This window comes from Phodopus roborovskii, unplaced genomic scaffold, assembly GCF_943737965.1.
Source record: "Phodopus roborovskii unplaced genomic scaffold, PHOROB, whole genome shotgun sequence".
NCBI lineage: Eukaryota > Metazoa > Chordata > Mammalia > Rodentia > Cricetidae > Phodopus > Phodopus roborovskii.
Window position 1 is genome coordinate 19,303,813 of NW_026125444.1, and position 23,929 is coordinate 19,327,741.

General features: G+C 42.7%; 1 protein-coding gene across 1 annotated transcript in view; it reads left to right on the forward strand.

Annotated features, from left to right (window-relative positions):
- The window catches only part of Exoc4 (exocyst complex component 4), a 651,801-nt gene that overhangs the window by 577,924 nt on the left and 49,948 nt on the right, over nucleotides 1–23,929 (forward strand). The window contains exon 15 of the mRNA XM_051175863.1: nucleotides 18,137–18,278. Within this exon, the coding sequence (XP_051031820.1) occupies nucleotides 18,137–18,278 (142 nt within the window). The remainder of the gene's footprint in view (nucleotides 1–18,136; nucleotides 18,279–23,929) is intronic.

Below are 23,929 nucleotides of genomic sequence, written 5' to 3' on the forward strand. Positions count from 1 at the left end.
TGCCTCTGTGTGCCAAGTGCTGGAATTGCAGGCATGTGCCACACTGACTACTGCATGTCAAACCTGTGACTTGGTGTGTGATCAGCAAGCACTGTACTTTCACTCCCAGAATTCTTAGTGACCCTTCATCCCACTCTTTGCTGTTCCAAACTTTGTCACGGTTCACAAATATCTCGCAAGCAGAAGGTTATCTTCATTCATCAAAGCATAGTGAATTATAGGAAAAGCAGCTTGGCTATTTCAAGCAAGAAAAAATTAGATGTTTTAAAAATTGCTGAGAGCGCTTAGAAAACAGTTGGGAGGAAGCAAAAAGCCAGGAAAGTAGATGTCATCTTTCAGGAAATCAGGAAATGCAACCCAGAGTTCCGCCTACCTAGAGCTAGGAAGCAGCTGTTTGCAGTGGGAGCTGCTGCAAGCTTCTTTTCTGCCAGCTGCCAAAGTGTCTCTTGTTGGCCCTGCAAGAGGAAAACGATATTCTCCTTTTCTTTATGCTCTACACATCTTTGAGGAGCATATTCAGTGGCAGAACCCAAATCCCAAACCCTACTGGCAAGAGGTTAGAAAATGCCCTTATGTTTCCAGGAAAGCAGTTGGGGACTGTGCCATGGTGGCAGCAGACAAACATGCAAGGGTATTCCCCCTCTTCACTTTCTTCAGTATGTTCAGTCTAGGACAGTGTGATGGGAAACATGCAGAATCCAAAAAAGCAAATAGAATAGCCAGCCAGACTTGGAGCTGGGCAGGTGATTTAGTCAGCAAAGGACCTGTCACACAAGCATGTGGACCTGAATTTAGATTCCCCAGCAGCCACCTAAAAATAAACAAATAAATCTGGCCGTGTGTGGTTGTGCATGCCCATAACTGTTGTGCTTGGGGGAGAGGATCATGGGAGGCAAAGATCCCCAGAGCTCTTGGTATATAACCAGGCTAGCCAAACAGTGAGTGCCAGGTTCAGTGAAAGAGTTCCCTCAAAAGTTAAGGCGAAAGGGATCAAAAGGGATTGACAGTGACTTTGGGCCTGGACATGGACTTTCTGTGTGTGTGTATACATGCATACGGACACACATACACTTCTAGACTCCCTTGATAAATACATGAAAAGAATCTCCCCAGTAACTCCATGCATTAAACCTTAATAGAAGATGTGACTTATCATTGTCTTCACGTGCACATTAGATCATTTACAACCCAGTTTCTGTCTGCAGTTGAAAATAACACAGTTTCTGTCATTCCAGGGTTAAAATTGCACAGGTGTCAATAGTGGCTGTTTAGATTCCTATGCTTTACCACACAGTCTCACCCGTGGGTATGCCTTTCCCCTTCTTGATGTGATTGGGCAGAAGAGAGGTGCCTGTGGTCATGAAGTAAATGCTGCACACATGATCTGCTGGTCCTGCTTAAGGCTGACATCCTTGTATTTATGAGAGAGACCACCTTCCCAAGGAATAACCCTGAGGATTGTTAGCCCCATCTCTGCCTAGGATGTTGCCAAATGTCACTCCTTGCCTACCCTCAAACCCCGTGCCTCATGCTTGCTTCTCTCCCACTGACGTGGCAATTCCAGGGACACTGCCCTCCACTTCTTATCAGATGGAAAGACGGTTCGGCTCTGCCACCATCAGTCCCCTTCTCCCTATGTCACCGTTGTCGTGGTTTTGTAATTAGGATCAAAAGGTCATGACGCTATGCAGTACAGATGTCTTACGATATCTGTGTCCCTTTCTTTCTGACCATCACCACCCCTGTGAACGAATAAGTGCTGGGTCCTCAGAGTTTTTAACAGAGATGGGGGTGCCTAGTGGGAGGCTTAACAGCAATAACTTACATTTACTTACTAAGCATTTCCTAATGCACTTGTCATTGTTTCAAGTGCTGCTGTGTTTTTAAATCTCACTGAATCTTTCTCATGACTGAAAAAAAAATCAACACCCTTGTTCACAAGTTTAACTGCTTTGTCCAGTTAAATCAGAATTTAACCCCTGCTTTCTGAGCCATTGCAGAAGATACGGTAACTATTCTCCCCTGACCCTCACTGCATAGTGCTGCACACCTTTAATCCCAGCACTTGGGAAGCAGCGGCAGGAGGATCTCCGTGAGTTCGAGACCACACTGACTTACATAGTGAGCTCCTGGTCAGCCAGGGCTACCGAGAGACACTCTGAAGAAGGAACAAAGGAAAGTAAAACCCACTCAGCTATTGTTTGAGAAAATTCGATTTTGAGAGATTATCTTTTTTTAAGATGAATTTATTATTGCCAGGCAGTGGTGGCGCACACCTTTAATCACTGCACTCGGGAGGCAGAGGCAGGCAGATTTCTTGCGTTCAAGGCCAGCCTGACCCACAGAGTGAATTCTGGGATAGCCAGAAATACACAGAGAAACCCTGTCTCAAAAACAAACAAACAAACAAAAAAACAACAAATTTTTTTTTCTGTGTATGAGTGTTTTCCATGAACATGTTTCTGTACCACTTACATGCCTAGTGCCTGTGGAGACCAAAGGAAGGCATTGAAAATGGTTGTGAGCCACCATGTGAGTGCTGGGAATTGAACCATGGTCCTCTTGAAGAACAACCATTTAACCACTGGGCCATCTCTCCAGCCCTTTGAGAATATCTTGTAATTATACAAACTAGCTGGTGAGCAACTGCATCTTCATGAAGGATTTGAAAACAGATTGGTAATATTTTAGTTTTTAAGAAAGTTGATTGTGGAGATGTATACATGAACAGGGAATTATTCTATGGGTGATATGGAAATGAATATAAGGACAATGCTTATGTATGACTAGTGTATAAAGACGGAAGTGGGGTCATATATTATTAACTGTCAAAAGACATTAGTCCATGTGTGTATAGCCAGCACATTTGACACATGAGAGATTGAAGGGCAGTATACAGCTGTAATCTTTACCATGTGCTAGAGAGGTAGCCACACTTGTTGTCACTGAAGAAAATAGAGCAAGATTAATACCTGTGAGTTTTTCTCTGTGTATTCAGGTTAATTCTCTCTGCATGCCTGACCTCCAAGACGCAGCTGAGGAGCCCCTGACAGTACATAGCTAGTCACAGTGATGTCACACATCTCTGTCTTCCATAAACTAGGTGTCTACATATTGTCCTGATGGTAGGAAAGGATCTGGGGAGCAAGTTTCTAGGCTTCTGGCTGGCTCTTCCCTGAAGTCAGTCATTCTGAGGTTTTAGCTTGAAAAGTAAAGCTGGCCAAATGGTTCATTGCATACATAACTCTAGAGGGTGTCTTTCTAGCCACTGTATCTTTGTTAGGTAATATTAGTGACAGGAATGCAACTGTCATGACTAATCACTGTGCAGCCACACTGTCCAGACTTGTGAATTTCTTATTTAATGATCAGCATCCTGTGATGCTGGTGACTGGTGAAGAATCTGTTATGCCATTACACATATACCTGAAATTCTCAAAAAATAAAGAAAATTATCTCTTAATCTGTAATGGAGATGGTGATCCAAATAATACATGAGACAGTGAGAATTTGAGCTCATCTTTCTGAGGACATCTCATTCAGTATACTTGACACTTTCTTGTTCCAGGAACTGTGTTATTTACTGGGGACACCAAGATAAAAATGAGATTGTTCCTACTGCCAATCAAGAAAGTAAAGATTATCTCCTATTTCAGGCCCAATTTATGAGCAAACTGGTTGCCTGGAAGGAAACTCATGGAAGGGGGAACTGGGAAGCATTCGATTGAGGAGGACCCACTGTGGGCTATCAGGCGGCTTACTTCATTTTGTCCCCATTTGTAGAGCTTGCCATCTGGTCTGTGTATTGGGGAAACATACTTACCGTTGTTTTCTGTTTCACCATTTGCAAATGAGCCCAATGTTCTAATTTGCACAGTGAATTGACCATGCCCTAAGGCTCTTTGGAAGATTTGTAGGTGATAAGCTTTAAGAATCCTGTTTGACCCTTTGGTCTGCAAAGGTGTCCTGCCTGCAAGTATGCTAGTGTAATGGTGAAACACAGCTGTGGGGATCAACAACCAATGCCACTAGATGGAACCCATACCTGACACTGCTTGGGTGACCAAGGTCATGAGACTAGTTAGCCCAGGGACCTAGTGTAAAACCAAGTACTGCTGTCCTTAAAAATAATATAAAATGACTCCTAATGACATTCTAATATACTCACAAATCCTCCTGCAGCAGAGGGGAACAAACAGAGACCCATAGCCAGATATTATTCAGAGAATGAGAGACCTTGGAACACCACCCTAAATGGGATGTCTCAATCAAATTCCTCTTCTCAGGGCTCAGGGAACTCTGTGGAAGAGGGGGCTGAAAGAACGTAAGAAACAGAGGGACAGAAGACACCAGGCGCCAGGCGGTGGTGGCGCACACCTTGAATCCCAGTACTCGGGAGACAGAGGCAGGCGGATTTTTGTGAGTATGAGGTTGGCCTGGTCTACGGAGTGAGTTCCAGGACAGCCAGGATACACAAAGAAACTCTATCTTGAAAAACTAAAAGAAAAAGATTAAAAGAAGAAGAAGAGGAAGAGGAGGAGGAGAAGGAGGAGGAGGAGGAAGGAAGGAAGGAAGAAGGAAGAAGAAAGAAGAAAGAAAGAAGAAGAAGAAGGAAGAAGAAGAAGGAAGAATGAGGAGGAGGACACCAGTCAAACAAGGCCTTATAAACACAGTTAGACTGACATACATATGAACTCATAGAGACTGAGTGTGCACAGAGCCTGCATGGGTCTGTACCACATGGGGTCATGGGCTCCTAGAGCTAAAAGAAGTGTACACATGCCCACAACTGTAACCCAGAGCCTATGTCCAACTGATAACCACTTGTAAATGAAAATTTAGTTTTCTCCAAGGGAGTCTCACTGGGCAAACAAACTACTTTCAAGGGTAGGCTGCTTTCCCAACAGGAGATGGCAAACAGAAAACAAACTCAACAGCAACATTGGAGGCTCCTTGTCTCATAATGTCGTGTCGGGGCTTTTTGCTTCATTTTGTTTTTCGTTTTTATTTTATTATACACACACACATATATGTATATCACATACACACACCCTACAGGTCCTTCACATATATATATTTTGCTTTTAGTTCAGTGTTCTTGTGGAATTCCTAAGTATGTGAACAAGTAGGTTTCTGAGTCTATATCTGTTTCATGTACCTTTTCTCTGACTTTTTCCTTTTGTTTGTTTTATCTTATTATCTCTAGAAGCCTGTTTTCTAATGAGAGACAGAAAGGGGATGGATCTAGATGGGAGGGGAGGTGGAGAGGAACTGAGAGGAAGAGATAGGAAACCATAATTAGGGTATTTTATGTAAGATTGAAGCTATATTCAATAAATCCAATATAGAGAAAATGTCTATGTAGTAATAACATAGGGAAAGTTACAATGTAATAAGTTGATGGGCTCCTTCTTGCCCTAGTATGTCAATGGCATAATTTGGTTGACCAGATATCCGCAGAAGTAGACTGAGAAAATGCTGACTGATATATGGTGGCTGAGTTCATATAAAATAGTACTCCAGGTCTTGGCTCCTATGTATCATTTTCTTGTTAATGACAGAAAGCAACATCTTTCATTTCAATCTTAGGCTTTATCCTTATACTTGAAGGGCAGTTGTCCTGGGTGAGTTTTGTCAAGTTGACACAAATCCAGACCTATAAGAGTAGAAAGGATGTTAATTAAGAAAATAGTCTTGTCATCTTGCCCTGTGAGCAAGTCGTGGGACATTTACTTACTTAATGATTAATATATGCAGGCCCAGCCCATTATAGATGGTGCCAACCCTGGGTAGGTAGTCCCTGTGATATATAAGAAAGCAGGTTAAGTCAATAAGCAGCCCTTCTCTATGACTGCTGTTCAGTTCCTGCCTCCTGGTTCCTGCCTTGACTTCCCTCCGTGATAGAATGTGACTTAGGACTTGGAAGCTGAAATAAACCCTTTTATTCCCCCCAACCAGGAATCCTATTTGAACAAAGACAAATGCTTTCTCTCTGCCATTTAATATTTTTTGCCTCAAAAATTACCTTAAAACTTAAACCTGTCCCTGTTTTACCTAACACTTTAGGATGCTCTGTGATTTGGGGTTTTATGCAGTCATGGACGTAATGTAGCTCTAGTATTAAGCATTCAGTATGACCAGAGCTGTTCCTTAGCTCCCCCCATTTCTCTTTCATATCTGCAGAAGCCAGATTGGCCTCACCACATGCCATTTTAGTAGATGATGAGGTTTTCATTTTTCTTTTTCTTTTTTCTTTCTTTCTTTCTTTCTTTTTTTTTTTTTTTTCAGCACGCCTCCAGGAAGATTATTTAGAATAAAAGGGGGGGGGGGAATCAATCTTAATGTTTCACCCAGGGCTGAAAGAGGCTGAGGTCTGTACTGTCAATCACATGCTATAAACATCATGTGTCCACACTGGTTTTCACTATATACAGATAGCACCCTGAAGCTAACTGCTCAGGGGACCGAGAGCTTGCTCAGACTTGTAACCATCAAGCAGCATTTTATGAGTATTGAATACACAGCCTCTCTACAGAGCCTTGCCATGTGCAGTTTGTACTGTGGACTCAGAGTTGGCCTCTTATCCCATGGTAGCCTAGGGGGACAACGATCCATTTTTTAAGTTGGCTCTTATTTTTGCTTTACTCTTCAGAAGGCCTCACATGAGTCACCTTTGTTCTGTCTGTGTGAAGTAATTCTTCATTCAGATGCTCACACTCCTGGAACTTCAGTTTTCTTCCCAGACTAATGAACTGTTAGGAAGACGTGAGGTTAAGAGCACTGTAAAAATACAGATTTTTAAAATGGATATAAAACTCTTTGGTTTGTCCTTAACTTGAAGGTTAAATTCAGAAAGTATTATTGGCAGTCTGCTGGATATAAACAGGAGCTATATATTGTGAATGATGCCAAGAAGAAAGGGTTAATGTATTTATTGTCACATATTAAGCATTTCCTGGGGATTTACAAGTGGATAAAGTACAAAATGAAATAGGCCACGTACACAGAAGAGAAACACATTATGGAGCTCAATGCCACTTTCCTTCATGTGCTCCACATAGCAGCTCTCAAAGTCATGTGTGTAAGAAAATAAAGCTTAGAATTTGTGGTGATTCATATTGTCAGTTTGTGAATCACCTGGGCGGGGGTCCCTAATAATGTCTGTGAGGGATTATCTTGACTCCATTCATCGAGGGGTGAAGACCAACTCACTGTGGGTAGCGCCATACCCCAGGCAGGGATTTTTGACTGCATGAGAGTAGGAAAGGGGAACTGAGCACTGGCCTGCATGCATTCATCAATTGCTCTCTGCTCTTGCCTGTGGATATCCGTGTTGTGCTTCAAGTTCCCAGAGCTCTCTGTGTCCAGAAGTCCTGCCTGTACCTGCTGCCTGGCTATTAGCCATTTAGCTTTTTATTAAACCAGTCACGGTGGAACATCTTCACACAATGTAGGACTATTCCACAACAATTTTTTTTTTTAAATAATCCCTTCAGTTTGCCTAGTTCTCCCATGAGAGTGGACCAAAGAGACCTCCTATCTGCAGCGGCCTTTGAGTTGCTATGACAAAGCACCTGAGAGAAGCAACTTGTGGGTGGAAAGATGTATTTGACTCATAGCTTCAGAGCATCCTCCGTCCATCATGACAGGGTAAGATGGAGTTCAGGTAAGGGAGAGTGTGTAACAGAGACGCCTCCCATTACAGCAGACCAAGAAGAAAACTGGAGGCAAGGGCCAAGGCTGTGCCTGCCTCTAATGACCAGCTTCTACCAGCCAGGCCCTAGGCCTGGGGGTTCTGCACCTCCCGAAATAGCATCACCCACTGGGAAAAAAGCATTCCAAACATGAGGCTGTAAAGGACATTTCTTATTCAAACTAATGAACTGCCAAGAGTTGGCCTGCTCTTCATTAGGACAGCTGTATTTCTAGAATTGCTTACAAGCGTGTCTGTGTGTGCAAGATGATCTGAACAGTGGGGACATGCCCCCATTCTTTTGAAGTCAAAATTCTGTTGGTTAAAGAACATGCAAGCCCACACATTGGTTTCAGGATCAATTGACTTTGCTAACTTTTAAAGTGACTTGTGAGTTGTGTTTTCAGGAAATGAGCTTCTTCTTTTGAAACAGGAAGATGAGAGGACTTAACGTGCATATACCTTAGCTTTGTCCTTATTCAGAATCATAACTCAAGAACTCAAAACTAGGTTATCCAAGCCTAGTATGGGGGTGCACATCGATTAATCTTGTTCTTGGAAGGTGGCAGCAGGAACATCAGCTCAAGGCCTTCTTCAGCTCCACAGCAAGTACCCAATTCAAAGACAAGATCCTGTCTCAAAAAGCACCCCTCAAAGAGAAAAGAAACACCAAAAATCTAGAGAATAGTTTTTTTTTAGACAGTGAGGAAAGAACAATAAGTGAGCTTAATGAGCTAAGAACAGTGGTGCATACCTGTAATCCAAGCACTCAGGAGACAGGTCAGGAAGATTACTAGGGCAAGTTGAGGTCAGCTTGGGCTACATGTGAACTCCAGCTATCTAGGGCTACTTACCAAGACCTTATCTGAAAGGAAGGGAGGGAGGGAGGAGTAAGTCATTAGTTAATAAGATAAATGAGTGATAATAGTGGCAGAATCTAAGGTCTATTGGGAAAATACATGTTTATCAGAAAAGAGTAATCCTGAAGTTATTAAGAGGGCTGGCAATAGCTCAGTATGTAAAGTTCTTGTTTCACAAGTATGAAAGTCAGAAGTCAGTCTCCAGAACTCATATAAAAATGTTAAGCAATCTAATTCTGCAGGGGAGGGGCCAGGAGGAGCCCTGGGGCTCACTGGCCAAGCAAGCCAGTCTAATCAGTGAGCTCCAAGCCAAAGAGAGACTCTGGGTCGATAGCATTCCAGGAGATGACACTCAGGGTTGTTCTCTGGATACCATATATGCACACACATGTACATGCATGCATAAAAAAATGTTACCAAGAAATTTGCTTTTAGAATAGAGTAAAATGCACCTTAAAAAAAGTTGAAGCTAGATGGACAAGAGATACTTGATCCGGTAAAGATCACTTGCTTAGTTCAGATGCCAAGAAGCCCAGTAAATAACTAGACCACTTAGCAGTTATAAAATGTCTACAGTGCCCAGAGCATGGGTGTGGAGGAAGATAAGCTTGAATGTGTTTGCAAGTATTCCAAGGGCATAGATAAGAATATGGTAGCGGTGTAGAGGTTATAGAGACAGTGGATGGAGCTGGGAATAACTGACATTTTAAAATCCACCATCAGTACTGGGCTCAGTAGTAGCATATTACATAGGACAGGAAAGAAACTAGCTAGATGGAGGGCTTCTGTCACTCTCTCCACTGACACTGTGAGCTCCATGACTTCTTAATTCCACACACCTCAGCCTGGTAACACCATCAAAGGATCTCAGAATTATTTACAAGGCCTAATAACATATCACTTTCAGAGCAAGGAAGATGTAATTGCCACAATTTTCTAAATAGGAAAACTGAAGATTGGAAATGAAGTAATTTGATCTCAGGTGAGAGCAGTGATCATTATGTGGTGGCTGTCATCTCTGTACACATAAGAATAGGATTCAGAAATAATTACTCTACCAAAATTTGATCTCCTAAAATGAGAAGTCTCCTGAGATCATTCTTCAGTGTCTCTCTCTAGCCTCTAAAAGATTTGAATTTACAGGGTTAACCTTTCTTTTCCTGCCATCATAACTATTTCTCCCTTTTCAATTTATCACTTTCCTGACAGCTGATAGCGGCCTAAGCTAATACTGTAACAATTTTAGATAATATTGCAGATGTACAATGACATCCTCATAAGAATCAATTAAAGAAGTCACAGTAAGTTGCCATTGGAAGTGTAGCAGCTGCATCCTTGAAAACAGATGCTCTTCTGGGTGTGAATGAGTCCAATTTTGACTAATTTTAAGACCTAAACAGATTTCAGTCTGGTTAATATTGGGCTGTGGAGCCACTTGAGACATCCTAATGCCCTCGACTGATTGCTTCTCCATGACAGTTAGTGTGTTGGCTTTCCTTGAGAGATACTGGGTATTTGACAAGCCAAGGATTTTATGTCAATAGAAAAAAGAGGGCCCAAATCTCTGTTGTAGCAAGAGGGACTGACTAGTTCTAACACTAAAAAGGCTTCAAGAAGCAACACTGTCTATAGGGAAAGTTCATGAGCTATAGGAATTATGTAGAATTGAATTCAACTTCGTTTCTATAAGATTTCTGAACAGCGCAGAAAACCAGCTGTAACAAATGACTTACCTTTACCCACTCTCCTTATATTGTACCCAGAACACTGAGAAGCAAGACAGCATTGGTCAGTTGTCCTTTCTTTTTCTGATCTTTACAATCGGTTATTATGTGCATTCTTTGTTGTGTTATGCTAGTTAATTACAATCACTAGTGCAGTTTAACTAAAAGGGCATTGTTGACTTATATAATACCTCTGGTTATTCTCCTGACTTTCATTATGGAAAATGTATGATTACATTAGTGATGTGGTTGAGAGACAAACATAAATAATCAGTGAATGGGATGTGGTTACTGCTCGACTAGAGTTGGATGGGGAGAAATACAGACAGCTGAATGAGAAATTTTGAAAAGAGGGTAAAAACCATCACAACTATTGAGAAATAGAACCTCGTGATAGAATTAAGAGATTTGCTTTAAAGTGTGGCAGTCAAAAGGTAAGGTTTGGGGAAGAGATGAATTGAAGAAGAGAAATGGTGCGCATTTATGAAAACCTGAAATACTTTGCTAGACAAACTATAGAGAGCTGGGGTTACAGCCTAGTGCATGGTGAAGCATCTGCCTGGCATGGAAAGCTCTAGGTTTGATACCCAGCACTGAAAAGACTGCAGCCATGAAAAGCTTGGCTGAGTAACCCCTGGCTTGGTCACACAAGCACTAGAAACTGTAAAGACATTAGCATCACTATACTTAATTTGTGTAATTAGCTCTAAACTGCTTCGTGTTTTGTTAGATTTGAGAAGTCAAGCATGAAGCAGACCTCAGTTAGAAGATCCATGGAAAAGAGAAGGCTAGAGCAAGAAAGAAGTCAGTTGATAGAGAAGAGAGAAAATAAATATTGGGAAAATATTTTGGTAACTAGAATAAGCAAAAGCTGGTCATTAGTGGAAAAGAAAAAGTCAAAGATAATATAATTCAGATTTTACTGGGAGGAAGGCAATTTAAATAAAATTTTCAAGGAACAATAATGTGTTTAGTTTTGAGATGCCTTTGGAACTTACACAAGTAGAGAGGTTTTTATAAAGAGTTCAATAAAGTTTTTAAAGCCATGAATTTATGAATTCACAAATAATCCAAGTGTCGGAAATGGATGAACTCACCCACACTCAGTCCCAGGCAAGCCTAGCAGTTGTAGGTAGGCTGAAGGGAGAGGATGCAGCAACGGGAATGCCAGCGAGGTTGAAGAGTGTTCAGAAGAACATGATGTGATATCAGCCAAAGCAGATGTAATTTCAAGAAGTAAATGGCCAGTGATGCTCCATGTAGCAGAAAGCTTGGATGGCATTAGCATCGAAAAGCGTCCCATGAATTTGGAAATTTGAATTTCATAGAGTGATATCAGAATAATTTTGAATAAAGTAGTGAAAGTAGAAATCAGATGGGGCACACTGAGGACTTGATAGCAGGCAGGACTGTGGAGAAAGCAGCTATTGAAAGTTCCCACATGAAAGGGAAGGTTACTGAGAAAGGGCAGCTGGCTGGCAAAAGGGCTGAGAAATGGCACTGTTTTAATTAAAAAATAATTATACCATGTATTTTGATCATATTTTCCCTCTTCTCGAACTCCTCCCAGATTGTCCCCACCTCCCTACCCACACAACTCTGTTCTCTGAGTGCCCCAAAATCATGCCCTCTCCCGAACATTGTCCGATTATGGGTGCTGTGTTAGCAGCGTTCACCTGCAGCAAGGAGAAGCTTTTCTGAGGGATGAGTGAGCACCGGTCTGTGGGATTAGAAGTCATTTTATTTTTTATTTTATTTTACAGAATAAGAGCCTTAGGTTTTCTTCTACACCCATGGCCTATCTAATCTCAGGTTCTTGGCCACTTTGGAAGTGTCAGCTATGCAGGTATGGGTTCCATCTCAGGAAGTAGGCCTTAAATCAGTCAGAAAATGGTTGGTTACTGCTGTAATGTTCATGTTGCTGATGTTCATGTTGCTGATGTACCAGTATATCTTGGTTCCAGTTTGCTGGGTTTGAAATATTGATAATTACCTTTCTCCTCCAGTAGCATGCAGAGAACCTTCGAGCATCATGGACACTAGTCTGTAGGGGTGAAGCTTCTAGTTGTGAAATTAGATCTAGTTTTTAGATTAGAATCAAGAACTTCCTATTGGCAATGCTCTGCTCCTCCTTGTTTGTTGTTTTTGTGGCAGTGGGTTGTAACCCTGGCCCAGGGCTAAGGGAGCCTTAAGGCAGATAGAACAAAAGGAGACTTGCACTTGCTGGTGAAAGGGACCCTCAGGCCTCAGCTCTGCAGTCCATGCTGAGAGCCGGCAGAGGGGAAAGGGGGGCAGTTTCTGAGTTGAGGCTGAGCAGCTGGTGTAATGCAAACAAGCAAGCACAGGAGAAGGCGGAAAGGAAAGCTTGTGAGCTGGTTATGTTGTCAGGACTTATAAATCTGGGCACAAGACCCTCCTTATCATCAGCGAGCTATTATTCCTTTGCAGGGCTTAGAGAGAGTTTGTTTTCCTGCTAGGGAAGAAGTCTGAAGACGGTGCTGGCGCTGGCGCTGGCGCTGGCCTGTAGTTAATAATACCTGCACCTATCTGATTCCTGTCTTGTCCTTTCCAAGTGAGGAAGAGGCAGAGAATGGGAGAAAGGAGTGGTACCAGCCTAGGCCCTCTCCTTTTATCAGAAAAAAATCAGTAGTCTCTGAGGGACTCCACACAACTCTACTGGAAGATTTACCAGACTGTGACACAAGGCTATCTCTTTCCATAACCCAGGGGCTTATAATCCGTATGCTGGAGTAAAGATGGGAGATGAAATTGCCCTGTCCATTGTCTCAGCAAAGAAGCTGTCTGTATTTGAGAGCACAAGGTTCATCTTTTTCCTCTTAGACCCATGGATTTACTAGAGAAAGCCCCGGTAACCTCAGCATGAGGGTGAGCTAGAAATCTTAAAAGATGCGTGCTTGTATATAGTGGTCACATTATAGCTGATCGGGTATCAACCTTCCCCGGGGATAGAACAGCTGCTAGAGTGCATGTCTTAAAGAAGTGATCAATTACTAACATTTTAAAAGTTCAGTACACGTGGGGCTGTAGCAGAGTGGAGAGCAGCCTCTAAGATACATAATCACTTCGTCTCTAGAAGGGTGTGTGTGTGTGTGTGTGGGTGTGTAGGTGTGTGAGGTGAGTGGGTGGCTAAGTATAGTGTGTGGTGTGATATGAAGGTCTATGGTGTGGTATTTTGTGGGGGTGTTATGAGTGTATGGGGTGTTACGGGTGGGGGGGTATGAGTATGTGGGGGTTATGGGTGTGGGGGGGTTAGGATTGTGGGGGGTGTTAAGAGTGTAGGGGGATTAGGAGTGGGGGCTAGGAGTGAGGGTTAGGAGTGGGGGTTAGGAGTGGGGGGTTAGGAGTGGGGGTTAGGAGTGGGGGGGTTAGGAGTGGGGGTTAGGAGTGGGGGGTTAGGAGTGGGGGTTAGGAGTGGGGGTTAGGAGTGGGGGTTAGGAGTGGGGGTTAGGAGTGGGGGGGTTAGGAGTGGGGGGGTTAGGAGTGGGGGGGTTAGGAGTGGGGGGGTTAGGAGTGGGGGTTAGGAGTGGGGGTTAGGAGTGGGGGTTAGGAGAGGGGGGGGTTAGGAGTGGGGGTTAGGAGTGGGGGTTAGGAGTGGGGGTTAGGAGTGGGGGTTAGGAGTGGGGGATTAGGAGTGGGGGGTTAGGAGTGGGGGTTAGGAGTGGGGGTTAGGAGTGGGGGGGTTAGGAGTGGGGGTTAGGAGTGGGGGTTAGGAGTGGGGGTTAGGAGGGGGGTTAGGAGTGGGGGTTAGGAGTGGGGGTTAGGAGTGGAGGGGTTAGGAGTGGGGGGTTAGGAGTGGGGGGTTAGGAGTGGGGGTTAGGAGAGGGGGTTAGGAGTGGGGGGGTTAGGAGTGGGGGGTTAGGAGGGGGGTTAGGAGGGGGGGTTAGGAGTGGGGGTTAGGAGAGGGGGTTAGGAGTGGGGGTTAGGAGTGGGGGTTAGGAGTGGGGGGGTTAGGAGTGGGGGGTTAGGAGTGGGGGGTTAGGAGTGGGGGTTAGGAGTGGGGGTTAGGAGTGGGAGGTAAGGAGTGGGGGTTAGGAGTGGGGGTTAGGAGTGGGGGTTAGGAGTGGGGGGTTAGGAGTGGGGGGGTTAGGAGGGGGGGTTAGGAGGGGGGGTTAGGAGGGGGGGTTAGGAGTGGGGGTTAGGAGAGGGGGTTAGGAGTGGGGGGGTTAGGGAGAGGGGGGGTTAGGAGGGGGGGTTAGGAGGGGGGGTTAGGAGTGGGGGTTAGGAGAGGGGGTTAGGAGTGGGGGGGTTAGGAGGGGGGGTTAGGAGTGGGGGTTAGGAGTGGGGGTTAGGAGTGGGGGTGGGGATGTTATGAGTGTGTGGGGGATGGGTGTCCAGTAATCTCATTTCTTAACTGCAAACAGAATCTATCAACACTGTCACTTGACATTTAAGAGGCAGTTAATTGTTCTGTGCTATCTTTGCCATGCTCAGCATTTCTTTGCTCTATATTCCTTCTTATTTAAGAAAACTTTGTAAACTTCAGGAAGCTCTCAGGAATTTACAGGCAGCCATTTCAGGGAAGCTCTAGATGTAAGTTATCGTGTTACTTTAATATTATGCCATAGCCTTACTGTACCTTACAGTCAGACACAATCTATAGCTCTCCATTATTCCATGCTGCTCCTACCATGGCCACTGCCAGCTTCATGTGGCAGCTGAGCCTGCCATCTGCTTATTCTGGTTTGGGTTTTGGTTCTGTTGTATTAATTTTTGCTTCTGACAGTTTGGGAGTGGTCAGTTTCCACATGGTGAAGTTATTTGTTTATATAATAAAAGAAGGATGCCTAGCTTTTTAATGGATTTTACCCAAAATATTTTTGGTAGTATTTGGTCAGTTATAGTATTTGGGAGCTTGAAACCATGAGTACAATGTCAGAGTAATCCCTGCCTGTTCTCATTGATGTGTATAGATAATTCTGTGAACCAGAGTTTATGTCACATGCAAAATGAATTCAGAGTTTTAAAAGCCCTAAAGTGCTCTGGAATATTATAATAATGTTACTTAAAGTTGCTTTCATCTAGCCTGCTGCATGAAACGTTATGATGGCAGTGATGTTGCCTTGCCATAAAGCAACATGAATAACATTAACATTTGAGAGGAAACGCAGTGTCTTACGTCCACTCTCCAACATATCGAGTCTGTGAATAGCTAGGATAGTTTGGGGATTGTTAGAATTTTAAATCTCCATTACTATATTCTCCCTACACATCAGTTCCCTTGAATAACTCACTTGTTTCTGCTCATGGGATGTTGTTTTAATTCTTAGGAATATGGATCCAAAAGAAACTGTAGCCTTAAAAGTAACATGCCTGATAACATGCCTGGTCCTCACTTGGGCTTGGTAGTAAGGAAAAAGATATAACCCTCATAGACTATACTTGGGCAGGTGGTGATTCCTTCCCTTTAAAGTGAGTTAGTGATGTTTCAGTGGGTCGTATGGTAGGCTCCACACCCACAGATCCCTTCTGCAAAGGACTAGTGTCCCCCAGCAGGGAAAAAGCTTCTCTGACAAGGATGCAAAACTGTGCAGGTGACTGGAACCTGAACTTTGATATGTTTCTGGCTGTAATTATTAAGATTTAACTTAGACAGTTAAAAGACTAAGGAAGAGTAACGGCTGTTTATGTTTCTGACTGAGATGAATACTGAGAAAGCTTCGTGTGTTAATATTGTATTTTTCCTATGTCAACCCATTTACCACTATGTGACACAGTTGTCCCTTTTACACAAAAGACTAAGAAGAAGTATTTGAATAGATTGGCTCTTGCTCCTTGCTAGAGACAGGAATAAGTACAACAGTTGAGAGCTAAAAGAAGTCTTGACTAGAGTGGCCAAAGTTGTGTTGGTGACCTCCAACAACTATGAGATGCTTAAGCAGATAAAGCTCCCACTGCAGCTGTTCAGTGTTTTCTTAAGGAATCTAGTTAAGTGTTTTGATATTTCATTTAATAGTCATCTATGTATACAATGTTTTAGATCAAATCTATTCTCCAAGTCTTCTCTTATCCTCCCCACCACTCTTCCCTGCCAACTTCATGTGCACTCGCCTTTCTTTTTAAGTTTTTTAATACCCTTAGTCCACTTAGTACTGCCTGTATGTGTTAGATGGAGAACCGTGGACAGGAGAATGAGTAGCTGCTCAGACTCCTCCTGCAGAACCCATCAGATGCCAGCGGCTCTTCAGATACAGGTGGACCTGGGTGAGCTCCTCCACACCCATTCTAGAATTTTGGCAACTCATGGGCACACAGTGCGTATGTGCAACTGTTCTGCCACATCAGCAAACACTGTTCTACTGCAGGCATCACCCCCTCTGATTCCTACAGTCTTCAATGAGCCGCAAACCTTTCCAGAAAAGGATGTGATAAAGAGGTCGCATTTTGACACTGCTTGGGCAGTTGTTGACTGCCTGTTTCTGGAGTTGTGGTGTCCTAGCAGATCCTGTGGCAGGCCCCAAGTCCAAGGATCCTTCTTCCAGAAGACCCAAGTTCTCTGGCAAAGAACAGAGAAGCAATACTGACATTTAGAACTGAGCACTCCACAGACTCTATGCATGTTGGCCAGTGTGGGTCTTTGTATTCATTACCATCTACTGCAAAATGAAGCTTCTATGAAGAGGGTTGAACAGGGAATCAGTTTATGAGTATAAAGATTAGAAACTTAAGGATGCATATTACTATGTTGATTATCAGGACAACAGTATCTTTTTATGCCCATGACTGAGCCAGTCAAAGATTTGCTACTAGGAGTAAAGCCCATCTTGTGGGGTGGGCTTTAATTCCAAGCAGAAAGTAGTTGGTTACTCCATGATACTCCTGCCATATATTTTGCCAGGCATTATTATAGCTTATAAGGTTCACTGAGTGAGACTGTTGATGACTTTTCTCATTTCATAACATGCACAAAACCTTCCAGCACTATGAGTTGTGGCTGTATGGATGAAACTCCCAGGTCATTATCAGCTTGTTTTATTTCATGTCCTATAACTCAGATACACAGTCTCTTCAGAAGTAGGGTATTATCATCAAGTAATCAAGAGCAATGACAATTGCCTGTAATGTTTGGCAACATATACAAGACTATATTGACCAACAAATCAAAAGGAGGTAACTAATACCTGGATGGGACTGGCCTTTTTATTATTTTATAGCCTATAGTGTCTGAAGGAGGTGTTGACCCGTGTGTGTGTGTGTGTGTGTGTGTGTGTGTGTGTGTGTGAGAGAGAGAGAGAGAGAGAGAGAGAGAGAGAGAGAGTTTCTGAATTAGTAAGTTTATATATGCTGTTTTCAAAGGACTTTGGTGTTAACCTCCCCCATACTCCCTTCTCTATCCTCGCCTCCTACCCTAGCCCCTCCTGTTCCATTATTCCTCTTCCAAACTTCACATTACTCACATTCTATTGTCCTTTCTCTGAAATCCCCTTATGGCCGCTTGTTAGTTTCCCAATTTCTGTGGGTTCTCCAATTTAAACATGCATACCTAAAGATTCAAAGCTAACACCTGCATATGAGCAGAAACATATGACATGTGTTGTTCTAGATCTGGGTTTCCTCACTCAGGGTGGTTATTGCCATTAAAGCACAATTCCATTATCTCATCATCCATTTGTTAGACATCAGAGTGATTCTATTTCCTGGATTCTGCAAATAAAGCAGCTACGAATGTGGATCCACAAGTATCTCTGTAGTAAGATATGAAGTCCTTTGGAAAGTTAGAGAAAGGGGCCTGTCATAGGTTATTTGTGAATTAAAGAGGCATACAACCCACCACCACCTCCCTCTTTCTCATCCCTCAGATCTAATAAAATGATGGCTTTTTGTCTCTCCTCTTCTTCCAGTGCTGTCTCCTGCTCAGGAGAGCCATGTGAACATGGACCTTCCGCCAGTGTCCGAACAGATCATGCAAACACTGAGTGAACTTGCCAAGTCCTTCCAGGATATGGCTGACCGCTGCCTGCTTGTCTTGCATCTAGAAGTGAGGTACGACCCAACTAAGCACAGGAAATTGTGGTACCAGGGCCCCCTCTGGCATGAGTCAGGAACGGTCTCTGGGTGCGTGGAGTGCCACCATAATTTGCAGTTTTTACAGTTGATGCTGTCCACTTTGTATGGTGAGCATGATGCTTAGCAGTATTCACTGTTCTTAAAGGAGGTGAGCATATGCTGGACTCACATATGTGAGTGTGGTGACTCGAGATGTGTGACCTGTGATGCAACCTGGATTTACATGTGCTCACCAACCATGTAGGTGATCTGAGGGTTGGCTAGCTGGTTATTTTTGCAAAGCTTCAGTTTCCTCTTAAAATGAAAATAGCAGTTTCTACCTTAAATTTTATGAAGGAAAACCTTGAATATTTTCTACCATGTCTGTCACGTATTAAGTCAAAATGTATAACCCTTATCATCATTGATATTTTTGCAAATCAAAAAGGATGTTATATCCAAAAACCACAAAGCCCTCCTTCAACAAACGTAAAATCCGATCAAGGAGATTAAGGAAAAGAATGATCCAAGAGTAGGGTTTTAAGGATGCTGTGTCCCTTCCCCTGCATCAGGAAGACACTGGCCATGCAGATGTTTACAGTACAGTTGTAAATGAGAGGGATAAGCAGAACATCTCCCCTTGTCCCCTCATTGTTGAGCAGTTTAACTGGCATCTTTTTGGGTTTTCAAGGCAGGGGTTCTCTGTGTAGATTTGTAGACCAGGCTGGCCTCAAACTCACAGAAATCTGCCTGCCTCTGCCTCCCAAGTGCTGGGATTAAAAGCAGGTGACACAAGCACCCGACTTTATCAGTCATCTTTGTACCAAACAGTGCTTTAAACATTGGGATATAGCTAGCGATGAGCTAAATATTCCAGGTCCCCATACCTTCCAGTCATGGATAAGGCAAAAAAGTATTTTCAGATAATCATAGCTAAAAGATAAAATGATATGATCAGAGGCTCAGAGGGTTGAGTCACTTGCCACCACGTCTGATGACCTGAGTACAATCCTCGGAACCCACATGGTGAAAGGAGAAGATTGACTCTCAAAAGTTGTCCTCTGACCTGCACACGTGCTAGCTCATGGATGTGCTCACACACATAAATTAATTGATGGTTTCAAATAATAATACCCTGCTGTTATTGTTTAGAAACATGAACTACAAATGCAAGCCACATAAGTCATATAAAGTTGCTGTACAGATTGAGCATCCTTAACCCAGAAACTCAAACCTGGAATAGCATGCTCTCACTTGAGAGCATTTCATATGCCTTGGGTTTAGGATTTTTGGCAATGAGAAAAAAGACTCACAGAAAACCACCTGTTCAGAGCGTTAGAATTTATGCATGCAAAAGCTATGAACACCAGTGAACAAATACTGAAGATGGGAGCATTAGCTATACCTTTGTCTGTGGCCACACCACCCTAGATGTGCCTGTTCTCACCCAACTAAAGCAAAACATACTGAGAGAGCAGAAAGAAAGGTCAGAGGTGTGGGCTAGAGGATGCAGAAAACAAGGACTCGGAGTGTTCACTCTGAGGAGGCCATCTAAGATCTAGATAGCAATGCCAGCTACATTGATGAACATAGGCTTCTGAAACCACAAGATCAGGAAGCCTACTGTGGTGTGTAGTGCATTTTCTTCTGTGTTTTTTTTTTGGGGGGGGGGAACAGTATTAAAGTTGATTAAATATTTTTTTTCATTTGTAGTTTCTATAACGTCTATGTTTTAAAAATATAAAATGAGTTTGGTTCATAGTGAAGACTTTGAACTCTTTAGATTCCAGTTAAAACTTGGATGGCTTTGAGGCATGCTAACGTCACTTCCTTTTTATGTCTCTTGCTTTTGGCATTCTTCCGTTTCCGCCAGTGAGCTACCTCTCTGTGCTGCTTGTTAGCACCCTGAGAGTGGAGCAGAAGGAGGAGCCTGCAGGTTTGGGAGCTCTTGTGCTCAGCATTCATTATTCCTGAGCTTATTTCTTACATTAACTTGTCCAGAAATAAAGCATCTCGCTGTTTTCTGATTCGTTTTACGATAATCTTTAGATTATTTTCTATTTCTTTTCAAGCTGATAATGAAATAAAGTAGGCATTTTCAATGAATAGATAAACACGGTGGACATATGAGGAAGAAAGGGGGAAAAAAAGGAAAACCCAGTAATATTTTGAGGCTGCTGTTACCCTGGGGTGCAAAGCAAAAGAAAAGAACAGCAAATTAATTACTCTCACAACTGCTAGAATTTATGCTATTGATTGTGCAGTCTCAGGACATGTTCTACATTCAGAATCAGTGACTTGTGCGTGGTTAATTCCAGGCGGGATATTTTCAGCACGTTTGAGTAAGATCTTTGAAATCCTTAACCTCTGTCCTGTCTTTTTTATGTTTGTACGTCTTAGCGTTACTATTCTTATAATGGCAAACATGCTTTGTCAACTTTTTTTTTTTTAAAAAAAAAATCACACAATTGTGATATTCATGTCCATGCCTCCTTCAGTAATAATGTAAAAAACAGGAAAGGGTAAATTTAGCCTCAGTTTTAGTGTAGAGAATTATTTTTCCTATAGATTGAGAAACTAAGCATAGTTTTTCTAAATTCATTTTTCTTTACTTTCTTCTTATAACCTGGTTCCAATATTCCCTTTGTTTTTTATGAATGTGTCTACATTTTGTCCATATTCCTAATGTATGGTTCACAAAACAGATTTCTCCATGCATGACTGAGATGGTGAATGCCAATACACTCTGTTCTGTCGTTTCACAATGCCAATAGAGGTAGGGGGAACAGTGGTGAGGATATAAAATAAAACAGACGTCATGCTAATCGTCACGTTGGTAGGGAGTTGGTGTTATACCAAAAGCAACTGCCAGATACTGTGGAGACCCTTAGCGCAAGGTTGTGGAAGAGACTACTCTCTCTTCCAGTGTGTCCTGTTCACTGTTATAAATGGTCCCAGAAATTGAGCCAGTCATGATCCCTATATGATTTCTTCCTAAGAATGAACTGGCCTTAAACCAAACCCAAATTTAAAATAAATAAATAAACTAAGTTTTGTTTTGTTCTGAAAGCCAGTGAGTTGGTTTACAAATTGAATTTTCACGTGATCATCCACTTGCAAGCCAACCATGTGCTTCTGCAAGTACAGAGGGTGTATCAATTGTTTCTCCATTGGTGATAAAATGCCATGACCGAAAGCATCTTATGTAAGGAGAGTTTGGTTCAGCTTACAGTTCCAGTCTGTCATGGCCAGAAAGGCATGGCAGCAGGAACAGGAAGCGGAGAGATCACACCTCATCTACACATAGGAACAGAAAAATAAAAGAAGTGGGGAGGAGGCTAGAACCCTAAGACCCACCCCTAGTAACCAGACTTTCTCCAGCAAGTGTCAACCCCCTAAAGATTCCATAACCTCCCCAAGTAGCACCACCAACTGGGGACCAAGCCCGTGTGTGATGTTGCTCATTCAAACCACCAAGAGGGTGTGGGAACAACCTCATCCATATTCTGAAAATTCTCTAATACTTATTTCATCCCTGTCCTGTTGTGAAAGGGTTACAACAGAGGTGCTGTCCAGGGGCTGGCATGATGAAAAGTAATGCTGGCACTTACAGCCATGAAAACGCTGCACTAGGATCCAAAGAAAAATGAAAGCCATGGGAAATGTATTAATGGCTTGTGCTAGCAAAACTCCAGAAGAACTTCAAATGCCAAACTCCGTCTTACTCCCAAAATATCTTTATATCCAAAGCCCATATTTTTTTTCAACACTGTTAAAGTTCAAAGCAAAAAAAGAAACAACAAAAAAAAAAAGTTCTCAAATTCAGCAGGTTCTGTGTTGAAGAACCCATCCAAAGAGCATTTGACATTTTACCCATGACATTGTAGGTTACATTTAACCACCATGTACTATCTTTCCACAATTTGAGCCAGAAAGCAGATGACACCCCTCCCCCAAAGAAATGAAAGAGATGGTGAGACCATTAAAACTTGTTGAGGGTTGTTTTTCATATTTGAACTTTAGAAAAAGAAAATTAAGTTGCCAAGAATGTCACCTTTATCAGCTGATTTCCCTTACCATCAGGGGGGCTCTAAGTGGGTTCAACAGCAACTGCCTGTCACCGATGGGACCCTAAGTGTGCACTTTCTGAAAATCAACCATCCTGCTGTGCAATCAGCAGTGTTTGCAGAGAACCTTAATGCCAAAGTCAGGCGAAGGTCAGCAACCACACACCAGAACCCAGAGAAAAATAAAACTGTTGAATTTGATATTCACCGGTGACAGTGTTTTCCGATCATTTGGGAAAAATAAAATAGTACCCAACAGTGGTTGTGTCTCCTCTCTGCCTCCAACTGTGGGATCCCGTGACCCTCCGGTGTTGCAGAGTCTTCTGACACCTGTTTCTTCTGTCGGTCTCCATGTTCTGCCATCAGTCTACCCCTTCTCTGTGCCAAAGCTAGTATTCGATTTGATTGTTTTCCTGGTTACAGTTCTCTTGGGACTGGAGAAATGGCTTATTGATAATAGTGTGTACAAAGGACCCAGGTTCCTTAGATGGCCTCGAAAGCCCAGGACAACATTTTACTGCCCATGTCCCTACGCCCACGTCATGTCTCTCTCCTCTGATCTGCATGGAACAAAAGGGACCTCTCACTATTGGTCAGAGCCACTGCCCACGTGGAACATCATTCCTTTCAGCATGGTCTTCCTATGGTGTGTGTCTGTGCTTCACAACTGTAAGCCTACTTTAAAAATACTTCAGTATAGATGCTTGTATTTCAGCTAATGCTACTTCGATTTAATTTCTGCAAGGTAGTGATTAATTCCCTAGTCAAGATTCCTCCTCCCAGATGAGTCATCTTTCATTAAGTCGGGAAGATCACACTGGAGATGGCCTATGGCCAGAGCCTTTAGTTGAATCTTGATCAAAACTGTTCACTTTGCCAATTAACTCAGGGATGTCAGATTGAACTTTTTATTGGTGACATTACTTATTAATTAGCAGCTGTGAGGATATGCACATATCAGTAAACATGAACTACAGTCGTTTTATATTTGTATTTCCGTATATGAAAAATTCTGAGGATATTGCTTGAGACAAGTGCTCACTGGTATGAGCACTTGTATACACAGGAGGCCTTGAGTTTGAATTACTAGAAACCATGTAAGATAAAAACTAGATGTGGCTGTGAGTACCTGTAACCCCATTGGGGGCAGAGGGGAAAGGTAGGCTGACCCTTTGATCTTATCGGGGACAAAACAGCCCAATAGCTTCCAGTTCAGTGAGAGACCCTGCCTCAAGATAAAAAGTAGAGAGCAGTAGAGGGAAGACTCGTGGTGCCTTTTTCTTGGTTGTACTCTGTTGTCACCTGGACAACATCTAGTGTCAATGCTTGTCTCGGGTGCTAATTGACGTAGAAGGAGTCAGCCCTCTGTAGACAGCACTGTGTCACCGTAGATGAATGGAAGTAACCATACAAAAAGAGCCCAATATCATTACTCTTTAGAAAGATGGACATTAAAACCACTATGAGATACTATAATGCATCTACATGGGCCAAAAAAACAAACCAAAAAAAAAAACCCAAATTCTTTTTAACTGGCACACTGAGTGCTAGTGAGAATACAGAAATACTAGAACACTCGTG